At 34.1% G+C, this 14,562-nt stretch overlaps 1 protein-coding gene across 1 annotated transcript; it reads left to right on the plus strand.

Annotated features, from left to right (window-relative positions):
* Positions 1 to 9,507: 9,507 nt before the first annotated feature.
* On the plus strand, positions 9,508 to 14,562 carry LOC110686110 (ninja-family protein AFP1-like). Its single transcript, XM_021862696.1, has 2 exons — positions 9,508 to 11,025; positions 13,841 to 14,562. The coding sequence occupies exons 1-2, from the start codon at positions 10,071 to 10,073 to the stop codon at positions 14,260 to 14,262; spliced, it is 1,377 nt and encodes a 458-aa protein (XP_021718388.1). The 5' UTR covers positions 9,508 to 10,070; the 3' UTR covers positions 14,263 to 14,562.

Below are 14,562 nucleotides of genomic sequence, written 5' to 3' on the forward strand. Positions count from 1 at the left end.
AGACCATCAAACTCTTAATAAGTGAACCACAAACACCGCCACCAAATTGGCCCATGGGCATCAAGCGACTCCACTGTCAAATAAGTTTTTAACCTAACAACTGCAATTACCATCAAGTGATCCAACTATCAATTACCAGTATGAAAATTGGTCTAGATGGTCAAATTTGACAATTGAAGTCCAGGTTTGGAGTTTTAGAAGTCAGATATGACTATTATAATCCATCATAACGGGCTACATTTGCCAACAATTTAGATCCCTATAAACTCAAAAATCACAAAATAAACTTATTACATTCATAACAAATCATAAAATATCAATTTTTGTAAAATTTTTAATGTATTTGTACGTAACTTAAAATATACGGATTTTTTATCATATACTCCTGAGTTAATTTTTTATTCACCATATATCCATAAAAAATTTCAAATTCACCATATATACTTGAGTTTCACAAAAATGTCACGAAATGCCCTTAATGACTAACGGAGTTTGCCGTTAGTCATTAGGATTGATTAAGCCACGTGGCAGCATGATTGGTTATTTTTTAAATTATTTAATTAATTATTAAAAAAAAAAAAACACCTCTAACCCAACCAGCCACCTTCCGCCGACCACCAAAGCCCAAGCCAGGCATCTCCCCAAAACCGCCACCCTGCCCAGCCTCCCTACTGCGTCGGCGCCACCCCTCCCCCTAACCCCGCGCCGGTGATTGCCCCATCCCCTGAACCACTGCTCCGGATTTCCCTCCCTGCCTTAGACCATAAAAACCCCTCCCCGCCTAACCATCTGAGCCGAAAATCAGGCAACCACCCCAGATACCCCTTCGCCGGTAGCCCAGACCCCCTCCCCCGCATTGCCGCTGCCCACTTTAGCCCGAAACCACCACCCCCAAAATCAAAACCCTAGATTTTGATTTTAGGGATTTTTTTCCCTAATTTTGGGGTTTCAGCGTGGTGGTTAAGGGGTTGGAAATGGCAAGGGGAGAGGCGATTTGGGTTCGCTGGCGGCCTGGCGCGGGAAGGGGGGTTTGGACGCCGGCGGTGGGGAGGGGAGGGTTTTTTGAGGGAGAGAAAAGGGGGTTTTTACGATCCGGGAGAAGGTGGTTCAGGGGAAGGAAAGGTGGTTCACCGGTAGGTGGGGTATTGAGGTCTGGGTTGCGCCGGCACCGGGGTTCAAGCGAATCCGCGCCGGTGGGGGGTTGCGGGGACATAGTGGCTGGCTGGCTGGGCTTTGCTTTGGTGGTGGGTTTTTTGTTTCTTTATTTTTTGATAATTAATTAAATTATTTTAAAATTTAATTAATTTAAAAGGCAGACAATCATTTATCACCACGTGGAAAATTTAGCCTTAATGACTAACGGAGTTAACTGCCGTTAATCATTAAAGGCATTTCGTAACATTTTTGTGAAACTCAAGTGTATATGGTAAATTTGAAAATTTTATGGGTATTTGGTGAATAAAAAAAATAACTCAGAGGTATATGGTGAAAAATCGATAAAATATGTATAGTGAAATGTGTATGTGATTGCGCGTGATGAAATCTTAGTTATTTAGAATTATATGTAACTTCAATCCAAATGAGACAATAACTACAATAAATCACTGGCTAATAAGATAGGGGTACAGGAACCATGCCTTCAATTTCATAATTAGGAGGTGAGAGTCATACCATTAAAGCCCTGTTCAATTCTCTTATGACATTACAACTCTTTAATAAATATATACTTCAAAACTAAAAAGGAGAAATTTGATATTGGAAAGAAGAGTTAAAGCCAGTCACGCTTGCCTGCTTGGCCTAGTGCATTGGTAAGACTTACATTTCATAACCTTAAGAATTGTTCCAACTTTCAGTACATTCAGTAAATGTGTAATTTATTTAGATCATCTCCAATAAGGGCTTGGGCTTAATATACAGGGGATTCAAAAGATAGTGTGGTTGGATGAGCCCCGATTAGATGAGCTATCAAAATTGACTATAATTGTCACAAGCTATCATATTCCATACCTTTTGATTTCTTTAATTTCTTCAACATGGAAGTTTTACTTAAAAAGATAGTTTTTGAAAATGTTCTTCATGCACAACCCTTGTCCTATTTTCATGCACGTCTTATATCCACTGTTGTGCTTCTCATGTCATGCTAGACTCATAATGATCTCATCTAAAATCGAATGAATTTTGTGCTTATTAGAATACTGCTATAAGTGACTCTCATGCCGACCAAGCTCATGTCCAACTCGACTCACCTGTAACAATCCTATAAGAGGCGGAAGAAGTAATAACTAATAGGAAAATTTGACAGGAATAATCCCAACTTTGCTCGATTCGCCCAAAATAATCCCAACTTTTGATAATTTTTTAATAATTCGAACTTTAATATGAATTTTCTTTCAATGGTCCCAGGTGACCAATAACCTGTTGAATAGGTAATTTTTTTACAAAAAAAAAATTTATTGTACACGTGTCATTACATGATTGGTCAAAAATAAGTTTAATTTTTATTTTAATTTATATTATTGATTTAATTATTTAATTAATTAATTTAAAAAAATTATTAAAAAAAAAAAACACCCCTAGTGCAACAACCGTCGCCCACAGCCCTGCCTGACCCCCCACCTCCGACGGCTGGCGCCTAGGTGACCCCTGGTTGGCCAGCGACTATCCCGCTGGCCCCTTTCCCCCTCCCCTGCCGGTGCAGCTCACCCTACTCCTCTCCAGCGCTGGCGCCCATCTCGCTTGTTATTCAAGGTAGGCTTCCCGTTGGGTTTACAAGGTAGTTTATTGTTGAATTTAAGGTTTTGGGGGCCGGCGAATATCGGACGGGGGTCATTCCGGGAAGGGAGGGTCGTTTATGCGATGGATCGGGGAGGGGGAAATGGGAGGAGGGTGCTAAGGCGACGTGTCGGGGTGGGGGAATTTGGGGAGTAGGGGTTGTTCGTGGAAGGGGGAAAGGGGTATGGTGGCCAAGCTTCGCCGACCGAGATCTGCTAGCCGGGGAGTGGGCCAGGTGCCGAAAACCGAGATGGGGGTTAGGCGGTGGTGGCAGTGATGGCCGGGCTGGTGGAGGGTTTTTTATTTATTTTTTTTTTTTTTATATTTTTTAAAAATTCTTTTAAAGTTTTTTAATTAATTATATATATTTTTTTTTACTTTTTAGTTATTTAAATTTTTTTTAATTTATTTATTTAAACAATCACGTTTTGACACGTGTCAGATGACTTGTTATAAATATAACCGGTTGGGACCATTAGAAGCAAATTCATATTAAAGTTTGAATTATTAAAAAATAATCAAAAGTTAAAATTATTTTAGGCGAATTGAGCAAAGTTAAGATTATTCTGTCAATTTATTTCCCTAATTAATTATCAAAAGAGTTGAAGAGGACAAGTTGGAAGAAGTATACAAAAATGGTAAAATGGGTGGAATAAGTGTGGGAAGGTGGAGTGTGCCACCTAAGTCACTGACAATTGTCGCGATACACAAGTTGCAAATCAAAACAGAGATGTGTTATAACACGTGGCTTTTGTATATGTCGGGAATCTTAATCTTCGTTTTCTATAACTTATTGCTTATTTGCCTTGCTGTCGATAATCCGAGGATTGGAGGACGGACCTACTATAGAGATTATATAGAGTACTTCGCCCACACAACATTCTAAACAAATTAATATACTTGTAGACATTTTGTGTACTTGTTTGTTACAACGTATTACTTGTATTTTTCTTATTTTATACGGAGCAAATAATTAAGTTATCTAGGGCTACATTGGTAGGGAAAACCGCATGTTCGAACCCTTATAACAACAATTGGGGTAGGGATTAAAACCTAATCACCCATAATTAACCCTCAAATCTATATTTGCCCAGAGGGTGAAGCGGGTGGAACACCAAAAAAAAAAAAAATTAAATTATCTACGGAGTAAGTTGAATATATTACCTACAATACAAAAGTAAAGCGTAATTTTTTTTATTTTTTTTTTGTTCCAATTATAATACGAAGTAGTGAATTCCAAGAGAGAAATTTTAACCATAACTATTTATTGATATATAAGAAAAAACCATCCATTTGAGAATTCGTTAGATTTTATTGATATGTAGTTTCAAAGAGTGTTTTTATTATAGTGCATATTAGAGATAATAATTCACCAATGTGTGTGTTAAAAATGTTGCAAAAAGTCAAATAGAAAAAAAATATATTGAAACATATTTTATAATTTTTTTTTTGTTGTTGTTGTTGTTGTTGTTGTGCAACACATGTTTTATAATTTAAATTTATATTGTTATCACATTTCTATTTAGTTGCATTATTTCTTTTTAGCACAATGATTTAGGGGAAAAAGTAGGGGCATATGAAAGATTTTGTAAGAAAAAAAAATGGAGTACTCGTACTTAATAAGGAAATGGTGCAACTATTATGTTATTTCCATATTAGGTAAATGATGCACTTAAATAGAAACGGATTTTCGATTAAAATCCAGCTTATTTGATTTTTGACGTACAATTTTCAATACGTATGTACTTTGACTGTCTCACTAGTCCCTACTAGCTTTCTTATAATAGTATAAAGCCATGTGCTGATTAAATTATTGCGATTAATGTAAGACGATGGGAGTATCTAGAACAATAAAATTAAATCTAATTGTTAATTATTACGACATGGGGATGTTTTGATGGAACAAATGTAAAAAATTTATCATAGCTCGACAAATAGATAGATTACCTAATCAAAAGTGGTCAATAACTTAATATGGCACCATAGTGTTTCTAGTTAAGCCTCTATCCTAACTTAATTAAAAATGGTAAAAATTATGAGCTCATTCGAATAATTATAGGAGCATGTTTGGTGTATTATTACAGTCGTCAAATACAAGTAATAAATCGGAAAAGATATTATGTATGTATCGTACTCGATCTCTCATTATCCTTGCAATCTAAACTTCCTACACCCATACCAAAGTTTCACACCTCAGCTTAATCTACAACTTGCATTGTTGCAATTTCCTTGTTACGTACGTATGCTTCATAAATGTATGATTGAATATGACGCAATTTATATGGTACTAGTACTAATTATATGCTATGATAAAAAGGTCTTTTAGAAAAACTAAGTTCTTTGGGAAAAAGGGAGATAAATATGATAAAGAAAAGGAAAATGATTTGGAGTGGGACGTTTTTCTTTTTCTTTTTTTTCTCTTCTTTGATATACAAAGAAAATATGTAAAATAATATGTTCTACATTATCGTCCTTGCTCTCTCATACTATTAAAGCCACCCAACCTCTTTATCACCTTAAATTTTTAATTTAGAAATATAGAATTGAACTCTTCATCTCAAGGTTGGGTGGCGGAGATATAAGACTGCCTCACCTATGAACACTTGATTTTCAAGAATGATACATCAGATATCAATACTGTTGCACTGAGTTTTACATGTGTTATGGAGCCTTTTAGAGTGGGTGTGTGTATGGAGTTTAAAAAAAATAAAAAATACAATTATTGCATTTTACTACAATAGTTATATGTATGTATTTGTAAGTGAATTCGGACATATTTAGAATTTTTATAAATTTTTTGCGTTATATTGCACAATGTGTTATATATATATATATATATATATACACTTCGTATAATATTAGAAGAGAGAGTTTAGGGTAAATTAATAGGGCCAACAATGCCAAAATTGTTAGGTGATTTTACAGCGGTCATTTGAAAAATGACTAACATATTATTTTAATGATATATAATATAGTCGGTTTATTTTTTCACGTTATAAAATGACCACAATTAGTCTTATAATATATACAATGTAAATTTAAATTTTGAAAATTTTAATCCAACATAAAATAAATATTTTTTGAGAAATTATAAAATAAGAATAAAAATTACATAAATGAAACTAAAAATTTGATAAATCCAAAAAATGTTGATAATACTATTTAATACTATTAATAAAGTAATATAACTAATTATGTGGAAAAAATATGTCAATTATGAACTATATAATCATTAAAACATTATGATAGTCATATTTCAAATGATTATTGTAAAATTTTCAAAAATTGTTTCTTCAATTAATTTTCTATATTTGATTGTGGTGTACTTGTTGATATTGATTGATTTACATTAAAATTTGTCACTTCACCATTAACTTACATTATGCGACACCACATCAAGGTAGAGACTCCGCATGATATACTTTTATATGGAGTAAAAGTCAATTCTTTTTAAATGATAATACGCCGCCTACAAATTATAGTAGATTAATGCGATAATATATAGTAGATACTTTGATTTGTGCAAAACTAGATTTGTATTTTTTTTTTATTTGTATTGGTTAAAGACTGTTAATAATGTAAAAATACTAGTAATTATTTCTTTTATAGATAAATCATAATCATATAGATTAAATCCCTTCTTTAACGATTTTACAATTAAGATACTCCATTTAGCAAATTCATCAATTAGTGAATCACGTAACATATTGGATAATTAACGTTTTTGCATAAATGATAGAGTAATAAGGTTTACCTATTAGTCTATTACAACAACGATCGAACTGCAACTAAATCATTAGTGTATGTGACAAATTAAAGTATACATTACCTATGTTTTTCAGTGTTTCTTTTTTTTTTTTTTTTTTTTCATCCTTGGTTAATTTAAGTTGATCATTTAGTTTCAAAAATTATTGATATAATAACTTAAGATAATTATACAAGTACTTCGTATGTATTATTGTTTCCGATGTATTACACATTCCCGATTTCTCCGTAGTAAAATAATTTTGTACGATTTCTTCAAAAAAAAAAAAAAAAAAAAAACGTACTAAGTTATTTTTTTTTCCTACTTAGAATTAATAAATAATCGGTTTTTTCACCATATACTCCAAAGTTTTTTTTGTTATTTCACTATGTACCCCTGAAAATTTTCAAATTCACCATATACCTCTAAGTTGTTACAAATATTCACCATATACCCCTAATGACAACAAAATAATTGAAATTTTGTTAATTATGCATCGAAACCATCTTATATCTCTCTCCCTCATCTCCGAAACCACTCCTCCCATTCTTCAACCCCCGAAACCACTCTAAATCTCTATAATCATATCCGTATGATTGATTTTGAGGATGAGAAAGGGAAATTTAGGGTGGTTTTGGGGGTGGAAAAAGGAATGTGTGTGGTGGTAGGGGCAAGGGTATGTATTTAGGGTGGTTTCGGGATAATGACGAAAATAACAATCATTATTCATCAAGGATATGGTGTATTTTTCTGAAAACTCGAGAGTATATGATGAATTTAAAAAAGGTTAGAGGTATATGGTGAATAAATAAAAAAAATCTTAGAGGTATACGATGAAAAAACAGTAAATTAATTTATAAAAACAATTTATAGTTGACCAACCCAACATATCAAGATATACGAGTACGTACTACGTACTTACGTAGATTACAAAGGAGAAATCTAGACCGCCTAATAAAAAAAAAATTAAAAAAAAATCAATGGCTGATATTTGTTGATGACATTGCAAAAGAATAAAGTACTCCGTAGTAGAGTGAATTATACAATGATGATGAGAGAGAAAACGCTGCGGCTAGGAGACGGGTTAAGGACACGTGGTTGATGCTGGTACTTTGCATTCCCACTTGACACGTGTTTATTATTGCCTATTCTCATGTTTTCTGGACGCGTGTCATACTATCTGCGACTTCCCTGGGACAGCCCCACACTACTTGCTTCTCTTACATTTTTTTTGATTAAAATATTTCTTGAAACTCTATTTTTTTTTATTATTTATTTATTTATTATTACTGCAAGAAATAAAAAATTAAGAATTTCTACTCGATTTACTTATTGTTGGAAATAGGGTTCTGGATTAATTATATTATCTGATGTAATCAAATCTTATTAGGTAATAGATGTGCAGGGATGCTCAACGTGTCATGGCATCAATGCAGCCACATGGCATTTCTTGGCAATTTCCTTACCTAATTGAAGGGGAGGCCTTCCAAAGGGAGGTTTGATAGGTACTTGTATATACATATCAAGGGGCATTTGAGACATTTCGCATGAAATTTACCCATTTCTCTCCTCCTTTTCTCTTACCCCCACGTGCTGGATTTAAGTGTACCATTGAGTGATTAATAGTATCACTAGATGATCAAATAGTATCATTGAACATTCAGTGGTACTATATATTCATTCAATGGTACTATAAATTCATTTAGTATTACCAACTACGCATAGAAATAATATAACTACATATTCAATGACATTATATAAGTTTTTAGTGGTACATTTAAAAATTGGTCCCACTTGTTAATCTCTCTCCTACTTTCTCTCACCCCCATGTGCTTACAATACTTTTTAATATTTTAAAGTTTGATATATATTTGTAAATACATATCAAACCTTCATTAGTACTTCCTCAATTGAAGGGTACTATTGTTATTCTTGTACTTTTCCCCTATTATCAAGTATAAAGAACATGAAGTGCAATGATGTAAACGAGATTGAGCAAATATAGAGAAATTTTGATCTCATGAGATTGTTTTTTTTGAATAATGGATCTCATGAGTTGAGTACCATCTAAAATGTTTACTAATAAAACACTCCCTTTATCATATAATGATGTGCTTATTTTTATTTTGCAGGTCTTTAAATATAATATGACCATCGATACTTTTACTTACATGTTAATAATAATTGTAAAATTTTGATATCATAAAAAAACACTTGGAGATGAATATCTCACATGATTATATATTAATGAGAATATTTGATCAAAGATTTTAATGTTTGACGATGAAGTCTATGATAATAAAATCGAGCTCTTTATTTTGGGACATAGGAAATAAAATTAAACAACTTTTTCATTAAAATTTGTTTGTCCAATTTATTTGAATAATGCATAGTTTTATATTAGGAAGAACACACTTATTGATTAATTTCTTTGATTAGCACAAATCAAATTCAATAAATACATTATTTTAATTAAATTATACTCATGTGAAGTGAGCAATGTTTAAGTAAGATGATTCCTTATGTCAAAAAAAAAAGAAAAGAAAAGGTAAGATGATTCCTACATTTCCTTTCGGTTCTATATATAAAATCAATTGGTGTGTTAAAAGGAGTATATGTTTTATGTACACTATACAATGTTGTGTTAAAGGAGATTAAAAAAAAAATACAAAATTGACATTAAAGAGATAAAGTAAAATTGATTATAACCCGCTAAAAAAACGTATATGAGCCGTACTTTTCTTTCGACAAAAAAGTAACTAAGTAAAATTGATTAGGTAATTCGTTAGAAAAACAAAAACAAGGGTAAACAAGCCGTACATTGTTCACAGGGAGTTGACTTTAACTGATTGATAATTTGATAGTACTTCATGCCCATAAATACTATAAATCCGTTGTATACAAAAATCTATTATTGTTAAAATTTTAAAAAAAACATGCTTGAATTTTAATTCTAAGATTAAAAAACAAAATTATAGAGTTATTAATTTTACTAAACTTTATTAATTTTTAGTTTTTGAATTTGATTTTTCACCCCTTTCTCCCCAATCATTCACAAGCAGAAAAAGAGAGAGGGAGAAAGGAAAGCTTTCACAGTTCTCTTCCCTCTATGATTTTTGAACATTTGAGAGAATTTTTTTCCTTTTTTTTTTTTTTTTTTTTTTTTTAATAAAAAACCATTGATAATTTCTTTCTTTCATACAAAACCCAAGAAAACGTTTTATGTTGTTTTCTGGGTTGAGTTCTCCACGTGTTGAAGATTAACAGTCCAATACCAAAAACCGTCTCTTTTCCTGTCTTTCTTCTTTCCTTTGTATTACTACTCATTATTTCACCCAATATAATTCTTTTTTTATTTTCTATTTTTTTTATAAATTTTTTTATCTAAATTCTGGGTTGTTCTGAATCTGGGTTTCTCTCAATTTCAGTTTCAACCCAAAATTGAAGCAAAGATCAAAACTTTACTCAGCAAAAGATGAGAAAACAGCAAAAAAATATGGAAAATTTTCTGGGTTTTTGCTGAATTTAGGTGGGATTTAGTTAAAATTAGTGAATGGATAGTTCATCTCAGCTATATTCAAGTAGTACTTCAAAAGGAATGGGTGAAACAGTGAATATTAGCAGAGGATTTAGTATGAGTAGCAGTAGTAATAGTAGCAAACATAGGAGCAAAGAAATGGAGAGTTTATCATTAGAAATAAGCAAATATCCAAGAGATCTCTTGCAAACATTTTTGGGAAATAATACTAATAAAAATTCTGGTGGAAGAAATAGATCAGATGATTCAAAATTAGGCGAAGAGGAAGAAGATGATGAGGGTTTGAATCTTGGACTTGGTTTATCATTAGGGGGTAAATTTGGGGTAGATAAGTCTAAAAATTTGGGGGGTTTAATAAGGTCATCATCAATTGCTGGTACTATGCCTTTGTTTAGGGAGGATGATACCGGGGTGGCGTTACCGCCAACCCCGGGAAATAATAGTAATAGTAATAATAATCTGGTTAGAACCTCCTCCTTGCCGGTTGAGACGGAGGAGGAGTGGAGGAAGAGGAAGGAGATGCAGACATTGAGGAGGATGGAGGCGAAGCGGCGCCGGTCCGAGAAGCAGAGGGTTTTGAAGGAAACTGGGGGTGTTGGGGGTAGTGGAGGTAGTGGTGGGGAGGAAAAAGGGGTTGAGGGGTTGAAGTTGAGGGCTAGGTTAGAAAGGGAGCAACAATGTTTGGGGTTAACTAGTAAGTTAATTGGTTCATCAATGGGGAATTTTTTTGGGTCATCTAAACCACCTCCACCTAGTAATAATTTGGAGGTTAAAGGGAGAAGAACTACTTTTGGTAGTTTGCAAGGGTTCTTGATTGCTCAGGATCAAGCTCAGGCTCAGGCTCAGGCTCAGGCACAGGCGCAGGTGCAGGTGCAGGTGCAACCGCAGCAGGGTTCGTCTCAGGGCTCAGGGGAGTCACAAGGGGGTACTTCCTCTGACGCCTCTGAGCTTGAGAGTAAAACCCATCAAGGTATCATTTTCTTTTATTGATTGAAATTAATCAAGCCCTAGTTTTTTTTGATTGATTATGTATGTTTTCAGGTTGATCTTGTTATATCTGCTTGTTATGTACAGTGCATCTTGAATTCTTTATATTGTTTGTGTTAGGATCCTCGATCGATGGTGTGTTCTTGTTGATTTTATAGTTTCTGTGCTGCAATTTGAATTGAATTGGATTGGATTTGGTATTGTGTCTGTGAAAGTTAGGTTGGAAGTTAAAAAATTGCTTTTGGATTTCTGTTATTGTATCTTCTCTCTATGCTGTAATTTTGTTCGAGTGTATCAAGTTGCTTTTTATTTAAACTTCAAATTTTGGATTATTATAGTTGTTTGCACGGGTAAAATGCCTTGAATCCCTTGATAATTCGTCATTGTTTCAATTGGTTGGAGTGGGATGTTTAGTTTGTCGCCGTTTCCAGCCAATTGCAATAGTCTTTTGTTCTTCTATTGCTTGCTATTTGTGGTCTTCTCGTTATAATTTAACTCTCCAAGATATTTTGAGGATACCGTTTCATGTTTCGTTGTTTGAAGTTTCCTTTAACTTAAGTGAGATCCTTAATTTGTTTCCATTTATACTCAATTATGATTACCATAACTTTCCTGATGACATATCTCCCTCATTAGTCTGGTCATTGGCTTAGCTTTCCATTTCTTGACAGTGGAGGGTGATGCTGCAATCACTAAACTGCAGTTTTCAACTGTCACCAGAGAAGATTGTCTTCTCTGGTATGTCATTTGCACTTGGAGTAAGAAACTGTATTTTGTTTTTCCAAGTAATAATAGTTTGTTTCCACTAAGAAAGGCGCTTGGGAGTACATAGATGGTGATGTGTAGAAGTAAATCAGATCCATAGCAAACATAAATTTCTGATCTTTATTGGTTTGTCAGGATTGGGAATGATACGATGATTATTGCTTGATTTACTATGCTGGCAAAGAGGTATATATGGACATTTTGGTTTCTTTTTACTTATGTGCGACATTAAAATTTCTCCTTTTCTCATCTGATAACGACTACTCTGTATTTTTAATTTCAATGAAACTTTAGTATCACTTGGACTACGCGATTTCTTTCTCACAAATTCGGTTATATGCCAAGATTCTGTGGGAACTCTTTGCAATCTTAAACCATTTGGTTCCAAACTGAATGAGCAGAAGTAGGCCTCTTTTTCTAGGATGGGCACATAAGGTGTCTTTTTGTTGAGTGGAAACGAAGACCTCATTGCAAGAGTGATTTCGTGGATAGGAAGTAGGGAGAACAGGCAATCTGTATAGATTGACTAAACATGCCATTTCTTTTTCCGACAGTAAATCATCTGAGTGTGTGTCATTTATTACAGTTGCCTCTTGTTTCTGATCACTCTCTCTGGCTCTGAATTAGGTTTATCCAACATTTTCAAGTGCAAACCATATCTTTCAATTTTTGATCTTCAATCTCCTTTTCAGCACGCCATCAATCCTTGTTAACCAGACTGAGAGATTTTGCGTCCTTCCTTTTTTTATTTTTATTTTTTGTTTACCAGTAATTTTTTTTTTATGGGTTCCATGTTGTTTAGTTTTAGATTTTGAAAAATAATTTGACACTTTCTCAAAAGTGTGAATCTTCTCCCCCTCCAACCCTAACATTTCACTTCTACTAATTTTATTTGTATCTTATTCCTTATATCCTACTGTAATCTTTCTTAAAAAGGCTAACACACGACATTTTATTACATAACAATTGAGAAACTTGAGAAGATCTTTTTCTATAAAAGCCAAGGATTTGGAAGTACGTCTTCAGGAATATTTTTTTCTCGTGTTCAATTCTCTACTTCCCTAGGATTGCTTGCCTAGACTTCATCCTCCGGGATCTACTTTTGGAATGTGTCTCATGTATTGGAGCTTAGGGGTATAAGGTTCTGATGGGGAAACCTTGAGAGAAATTAAAGTTGAAGATCAGTGGGTTTATATGATTTTGCGGTTTCTAGAACTTTATAAACCTGATGTCCTCCAAGTATCCTCTGATCTCAAGTGTCGGAATTTTTTTTCAAATTTAAACAACACAGTGGCATTTTGGTAGGTATATAGTTTCCTGTAGCCTGTAGTACATGCAGAAAGAGTCAGGTACTATAAAGGCCAATCTTTAAGGCAGCCTGTGAGCTGATTTATTTCTCTTGTGTGTTGAGTTCACTAGTTAGTAAGTAGTTGTTGAACCAAAAAGGATCACTTGTTTCTTGTCAGATGTGCAAACGTGTATGTTGGGAATCTCATTTGTGTATTACTTCGTAGTTAGTAGTTCTGCTGCCAGGGTTTTCACGCAGTTCAAATCTTGGTTAATTAGATGAGGATCTGGGTAGCTAATTTCACTAATTTCAGTTCAAATTAAAGTTGTGTCCAATATCTAGCTGGTACTTCAGAATTAACAAGGTTGGTTAGACCTTGAATTAATGGAAGGAACTTCTGTATTTTGTTAAGTAAATCTGCATACATTTGCTTCTTCCCTATACCTCTTCTTACTGTTTATTTTTGTCATTTGGTTACAATAACCTCGTGCCTATGGGAAGTTATAGAGTTGAATATTTTTGTTTACATGCTCCATTTATATTGATGAGTACCTCATTGTGGAGATTTTTAGATGTACACTGAGCCGACTTTCCTACATGGGAAGTTCTGGACTTGTTCTCACTTGAAAATTTTGAAATACAGAAATTGAGGTTTCATGAATTATATCTAAAGCGTTGGTAATAAAAATGGGTTTCTGTTTATATTGGTTCTCAAATCTTCTTGTGTTATTTCTAATGTTGATAGGATCGAGCAGCTGTGGTGATACAAGAAGCCCACCTAGTAGTACTCATTCCCTACCAGACCGAGATAGCCAAGAAACCATGGGGCCCTCGGGAACCAAAGACAACCCTTTCCACCGAGCTAGCAGGCCTGAACCGGAGAGCTCATCTAAGCAGCCTGAGAGCACCGACAATAAGAAGAAAGAGACAGCATCGGGTGGGATAGAAGATATGCCATGTGTGTTCACGATAGGAGATGGTCCAAATGGTAGAAAGGTGGAAGGGATCTTATACAAGTACGGGAAAGGAGAAGAAGTGCGCATAATGTGCGTTTGTCACGGGACCTTCCATTCTCCTAAGGAGTTTGTCAAGCATGCTGGTGGCAGGGACGTAGAGCACCCTCTTAGACATATTGTTGTTAGCCCGTCTACATCTCCCTTCCAGTGACCTCTGACGGAATTCCCCTCTCTAATGCAACCCGGTGAAACATATAATATTGGTTTGATTTCAATGTAGAGTTATTTGCTAATGGATATGTAAGCTTCTTAGCCCTCTTTTTATTTATTTTTCTTCTTGAGGAACTTTTTGTTACCTTGAGCTCACTTAAATGTGATGAGAAATGGTAAGAGGCAAAACATACTTTTGCCTTATTATAGGCCGGAAACAATTTTGTTGTGCCTTTTTTGTTCTTTTAAATTCCTTAATCGAAGGATGAGGTCCAACTAGGTATGCCAGTGATTGAAAGAA

Source organism: Chenopodium quinoa, unplaced genomic scaffold (assembly GCF_001683475.1).
Source record: "Chenopodium quinoa cultivar QQ74 unplaced genomic scaffold, ASM168347v1, whole genome shotgun sequence".
Lineage (NCBI taxonomy): Eukaryota > Viridiplantae > Streptophyta > Magnoliopsida > Caryophyllales > Amaranthaceae > Chenopodium > Chenopodium quinoa.